Raw genomic sequence first — 6,627 nt, forward strand, 5'->3', positions numbered from 1 at the left:
ATGCGGGTATCAAAAATACCCATATCCACGGGTAGCGGGCATCCATTTTTAATATCCATTTCCTATCCATTGCGGGTTTTATCCGTGGATACCCGCGGGTACGGATTTTTTTGACATCCCTACTTGGAACTATTGGATGATGGAAATGTGGCATGAGAATTGGATGTGTGAGATAAAGGTGGTGGTTATGGTATGAGAGACATGAAATTTGTATGTGATAGGCGTAATTCCATGAATCTCGTGGGGAGATCTCATGGTGGTGTGTAGTGTATATAATTGAGATAAGGATTCAAGTAAGGACTGCATCCCGAAACTCTAAAAGGTCAGTGAGTCTCATGTAGAGCAAACTGATCCAAGTGGTGAGAGTAGCGGGAGGCCCTAGTCTCTGGCAAGATAATGGCCTTAGACGCTTAAAGGCTAACCTTGTGTGTGGTAGGGTGAAACTCATTGCCAATGGCTCTGTAGAGCAGTAGAGGCCACGACAAGTGCAAGCGTCCAGTGAATTTGATCTTATTATATTTATCCGGATAATTGAGTCATAGTGTCCTATTTGTTTGCTATTACATGATTTGTACCTTCTGTGTTGCATGTTTGGGATTGTTTTGAGTTCTTGTCTGCTGTAATATGTTAAAGTTATTTTACACTAGCTTACCCTTTCATTTTTGTGTATGTTCTTGTTTTGTTTTTTCTTTTGCGATGATCACCTTTTGGTGGGAGCAGATGGGAGAAACACCAAAGATAGATCTAGTGGTGGCAGCGACACTGTTTAGTGGGGACTGAGTAATGGCTCTTAAGAGTAGTTTTAAGGCCTTGGTGCCTTTGTATTTCCTTTTCCTAGGAGTAGCTCTTTCGCTAAACTGTTGAACCTTTTTGGATTATGTTTTTTGTATGACATTGCGGTATGCCTAAGTTTTCATTTCTGTACACTCTTGGATGACTGTAACAGCTGGGTTCTTATGTATGTTGTTCATTTGATTACTCTCCATTATTATAACTATGTGATGTTTTAATTTAGTAGATTTTACTCTATTTAAATGGGATGTCAGAATTCTCATTATTATCTGTACAATTAATATTTTTATGATATTAATTATACAATTGAATTGTTAATATGTAATTGATTGGATAGTCCATAGTTAATATATACATATAAACTCTTCTTATTATTAACATACTATATATATATATATTTAATGCATATTAATATATAAATTATAAATATATATATACATATATATATATATATATATATATATATTAATTACAATTAATGATAAGATATACAAAATTGTACATTAATTATTCCTATGATACCTATGTACATTTTACTAAAACTATTTCTTATATTATATACATATAAATTAAAAAATTATAATAAAAAGAAAATAATTCAATTTCTTAAAATAATCCAATTTTTAGTTGTAATTAAGCTTATTTACTAATTTGGTCTCAAATGGAAGATGATGAAATTGAATGATTTTAAAAAATTGGGGTACTAAATTGAACCAAAAATTTAAATTGGGGTACTAAATTGAAAACAACTATTACACTGCCACGTGTCATGCTTGTAAGCTGCCACGTGGCACGATGATAAACTGATACGTGACAGTTTTTTTAAATTTTTTGAAAAAAAAATTAATTTTTTGAAAAAAAAAATTAATTTTTTGAAAAAAAATTAAAAAAAAATAAAAATTTCATGGCTTGACACGTGTCCTGTACGGACACGGTGTTAACTCCAACTTAACGGAGAGGACCAGATTGAACCTCTTTAGAAAATTGAGGTACCAAATTGAACATTCCTAAAGTTCGGGTACCACATTGAACTTTTCGAAAAAGTTTGGGTACCAAATGTGTATTTATACCTAATGATAAAATAAAAATAATAATAATAAATAAAAATATTAATAGTAAATTCAAAATAATAAGGAAATGTGATAAATAATTCAAATATTTTTCTTAATTTAATAAAGTTGTATAAAAAAACAAAAAAAAAAAAACAGGTACGCAATCTAAAACTAGTTTTATTTAAAAACGAGAATGAAATAATGTAACTCTTTGGTGACATTAACATCTATAAGGAGTGATGATAATAATAATAACATCTCTCCAAATTGTTTCCGAAATAGTAGAAGAGTAATAACTGTAGAAGACTTTTGCTGGTAAGACCATAGTAAACCACATTGATCAAAAGTAGCAGCTATGTCTAACCGTTTTAATCACACAGTTGTGGAAATGGCTCATAATTCGGTTCACACAGATTTCAGCAACAAGTAATGCAGGACTTTAATTTTGAGAGGAAAGAAGTTGCAATAGCAAGAGAGAGAAAGAAAGAGAGAGTTGGTTAGGTGTTAAATTCATTAATTTCAGCCACCAAAAGTTAGGAGCCAAATTTCCAAACTAAGACCCTCTATTTAACTTCATCTCACCTATCTCTTCATATGCCAAAATTTACCCCTCAATTTCACACTCCCTCTTCCCTCAACCCTTCTCTTATCTCTTATCCTGCAACAGCAAAATACTTCACAGCAGCAACAAAATGACCACAACCACTGTCACCATCACTTTACTCCTTGCACTGGCTTGTTGTGCCGCATCTGCGCCATCTCCGGCACCGGAAACCGCCGCGGCTCCGACGCCGGGAGTGGATAGCTGCTTCATGGCACTAACAAACATGTCAGATTGCCTTACCTTTGTGGAAGAAGGGAGTAATTTGACGAAGCCGGATACAGGGTGCTGCCCTGGGTTGGCAGGGTTGATTGATAGCAACCCCATTTGTTTGTGTGATTTGCTTGGTAAACCTGACGCTATTGGAATCAAGATTGATTTGAACAGAGCCTTGAAGCTACCTTCTATTTGTAACGTTTCTACTCCCCCTGTTAGCGCCTGTTCAGGTAATTTTTCAATGCTTCCTAATTAGATTTGTGTTTGTTGTTAAAGCATCTTTTGAACTTGCAAATCATGGGAGAGAGTTCGCGAATCCAATTTGCTTTGCTATAGCTGTTCAAATTTTAACTTGTTAGGGACATAGTGAACCAAATTTTACCACTCAAATATTTAATCTATAATTAAACGTGGTGATGCTGAAAGGAATAGATTTGAACCTTTTATATTAACACTCAAATCTAGCCTACCATTGAAAATATTTTTTAAAATGTAAAATATACGTTTTTTTCTTTATCTTTTTAATATGTTTTTATTTTATCATTTTTAATATTGGAATGAATGTCTCATATTGTTTATTAGTTCAAATCAGAAATGATTTATACATTTTATTTTCTTTCTTAACCTAATTATGAGTGAGATTGTGATAATATAATTGATATTTGAATCTCCTTCTAGGTATGGATCCGTTAAGTTAGGTTTGATGTTGTATTGAAGTGTTGGCGATAGTGATAAAGATTTTGTGTATTAATAATGCCACCGACTCCACCGGCATGTGAGGAAGGTCCACTTGAATAGGGATGGTACTATTTTTAAAATATTATTTGCAAACCCTTTTGGAAAATAATATCATTAAATAAAATAAAAATAAGTAAATTAACTTATATATCTAATAAAAAATGATTTTTTTCTTATAAATGAGAATTAAAATAGCGTTTATCTAAGAAAAAAATACCAGCAATTACATTGTTTTTTGTAGTAAGTAATGTCTCTGGAGCATTAATTTAAAAGTTAGAGGTAAATATTATTTTAAAATTAGCACTGTCAGTATACAAACACCTTAATTTGATGTATTTGATGTAATAGGTTATTTACCAAGACCGTAAAAATTTGTGTAGCTACTTTGGTAAAATTATAGGAAATATTGAAATAGCTATATAGCTCTATTTTCAGATCTCAATTAATGCTACCCAATTTAACTTTTTTACTTTATCTTTTATTGATATAGTTATTGTTCACCTCTGAAGTAGCTTTGTTTTCGTATGCTACCCCCAATTCACAATTAATAGCAACTGGAACTACCCAACCATATCAACATTGTAATTTAGTACTGTGGGACCCATATTTATTACTATAACAGCTCCAATGATACTTTACATTGTAATTTAGTACTTTTTTCTTTATTATCTGAAGAAGAAAAATATAAAATTTAGATTCATACCTAATTCAATTTACTTGTAAGATTAAATTTTAATATATATATTTAAAGAAATATCTTTCATTTATTTATTCCATTTTAGTTTATTTTCGGGTGAATATTACGGAAGAAAGAAAATGAAAACGTTGTTAACTACTAGTAAATAGTAAAGTGAAAATTACATGTATGTTGTAGTGAGATAGGATTAAAAAATTCAGAAATAAATTTGATACTTGTGTTGATATTCTATTGCTTATCGGTTTGATTTTTATAATTAAAAATAAGTCACAACCAAATATTAAAAAAAGATTCTAGTTGGATTTTTGTGCTGAAATATTTTTTTTTTCAGTTTTTAATTTTAATTTTACTTTTCTATTAAAATTATTTTTCCGTTTTAAAATTAAAATAGAATAATAAAAATTTATACATAAAAACTAATAAATATATAGTTAATAAAAAATATAACACTAAATAATTTAAATAATTTAAAACTAAAATAATTTATTTTAAAATATTTGACATAAAAAAAATAATCCTTTTATATTAATATTTGATATATTATATTTCTTTTGAGTATGAACATATTTACATGTATACCCATTATCCAATAAAAGAACAAAAATATTATATTCATCCCTACGTGGTTTATTCTTCAAACGTAAGTTTTTCTCAATTGATGTTTGCCCTAATTGTTCAAACTTCAAACATCAATTGTACAAAGTTAGACTTTCTGTATTCATATTACTACTCTGCTTATAAAAAGTTAATGTACTATTGAACAAATAATTAATTTTGTATTTGTATATTGAAGATTATTTTAATTTGGATTTTGTTTTCTTAATTTCTCATTTGGCAGCTGTAGGAGTCCCCGTGTCTTTACCTCCATCAATTAGTGACGGTTCTCTTCCACCAAGTAAGTTTTCTATCACTTTTTTATTTTCTTTTCCATAGGTTGAAGGAAATAAATGAAAAATATAGCTGCGTTATACATTGTTAAAATTTTATTTTATCATTTACGGACACATATGATTATCTTTTTTAACAATTGAATGACACATTAACATTAAAATTGCTAAATTTTCTTCGTCATGACTTATTTTGTTTCTCTACACTATAATGAAGGTATAGCACCAGAAGCTGGTAGTCCATCAAATAATGCTGCTTCTAGTCCTGGTCCTGGTAAGTTTTCGAAATGTTATGCATCTTCTTATTTTCAGAACTTGTATTCATGTAGTGAAATTTTATATGAAAATAGAAGAGAACAAATAAAATATAGCCAAAATTATATTTAAGTGAAATAACATTCCCACACACTGGAGTTAAACTTTAATGATACAAATAAAATGCACCCAAAATTAATTTAAGTTTACCATAGAAACACTCATTAATTATGTTTATGACTATTAAAAATAAAGTTTATAACTATCAAAACAAGCACACCATCTTTCTAAAAATAATTCTTAAATGTCTTTTTGTTTCTAAAATATAGTTGTATTTTATTTTTCATCTCTTTTTTGTTTTTTTACTTAGCTTTGATTCTTGTATTTTTATTTTTAAGTTTTCGTCATTGTTGTTTTATTTTAGTACTTATATCATTTTTTAATTTTAATCCCCACAATATATTCAATTCATTTGTTTACTAGAGTTAAACAAAAACATTTGACAAATAAAAAATGAAATACAACTTATAGTGATAGGAAAAAAAAAACATTTTGTTACCATCTGCATAACAGACTTTGGTTAAAATTTATCATAAGATACTACACTTTTTGTTCTAATTGAAGATAAATAGTTAAAAAAATTGAACACATAATAAAATCGATTATGCTAACCTGTATTTTTAAATTACTGATTAATGCATTAAAACGATAATGTTATTATTTTTAGAAATTTTTAATGCATTTTCTAATTTTCATATATATATATATAAAGATCATGCAGGTGGTCCAGGGCCTTCTTCTTCAGATGCTTCTACAAGCCCTACTGGAAGCAAAAATGGAGTTTCAGCCATAAAAGCCTCTGCTATGATAAACTTCATTTTTGGAATCTCTACTCTCTTTGTCTCTTCATTCTTCTGATTTTACACACATTTATTCTCCATGTCATTATTTTAGTGGTTGGTTCTTTTATTTCCTCATTATTTGTGTATTTTGTGAGCCACTTTCACTGAACTTTTTGTTGTAATTTAATGCACTCTTCCAATTATTATTGTCATTGTTTGTAGTGAATCACACTTTAATTGGTTCTTCCTTGCATTATTAGCTTGTCATTTTTTTTAATAAAAGGTTTTATATGCCTTACAAAACAACACTTATCTCGCCGTTTACTCACCTAACATGTACAATACTTATCAATTAGCACTTAAAATATATTTATTTAAATATAATAAACATTAAAAGTAATAATATTTTAAAAAAATTAAATATAATGAAATTCTCATAAGATACCATTGTAATTTTTTATGTTAAGATTCTTATCGTGTAACAACCTAAGTTAGCATATATCATACTATCAATTTATTCATCACATGATTAATAATAGTTAGTAGC

The 6,627-nt window shown here is 28.8% G+C and overlaps 1 protein-coding gene across 1 annotated transcript; it reads left to right on the top strand.

Annotated features, from left to right (window-relative positions):
* Positions 1–2,367: 2,367 nt before the first annotated feature.
* LOC114187356 (non-specific lipid transfer protein GPI-anchored 2-like) lies at positions 2,368–6,333 on the top strand. Its single transcript, XM_028075593.2, has 4 exons — positions 2,368–2,891; positions 4,935–4,991; positions 5,201–5,257; positions 6,011–6,333. The coding sequence occupies exons 1-4, from the start codon at positions 2,537–2,539 to the stop codon at positions 6,154–6,156; spliced, it is 615 nt and encodes a 204-aa protein (XP_027931394.1). The 5' UTR covers positions 2,368–2,536; the 3' UTR covers positions 6,157–6,333.
* The last annotated feature ends 294 nt before the right edge of the window (positions 6,334–6,627 follow it).

Source organism: Vigna unguiculata, chromosome 6, assembly GCF_037176805.1.
Source record: "Vigna unguiculata cultivar grain cowpea cultivar isolate G323 ecotype 2 chromosome 6, ASM3717680v1, whole genome shotgun sequence".
NCBI classification, from domain to species: Eukaryota; Viridiplantae; Streptophyta; class Magnoliopsida; order Fabales; family Fabaceae; genus Vigna; species Vigna unguiculata.

Coding starts and splice junctions, on each gene's coding strand:
- LOC114187356 (XM_028075593.2), top strand. CDS start 2,537: ATGACCACAACCACTGTCACCATCACTTTACTCCTTGCACTGGCTTGT. Junction 4,992..5,200: donor TGACGGTTCTCTTCCACCAA/GTAAGTTTTCTA, acceptor ACTATAATGAAG/GTATAGCACCAGAAGCTGGT. Junction 5,258..6,010: donor TGCTTCTAGTCCTGGTCCTG/GTAAGTTTTCGA, acceptor ATATATATAAAG/ATCATGCAGGTGGTCCAGGG.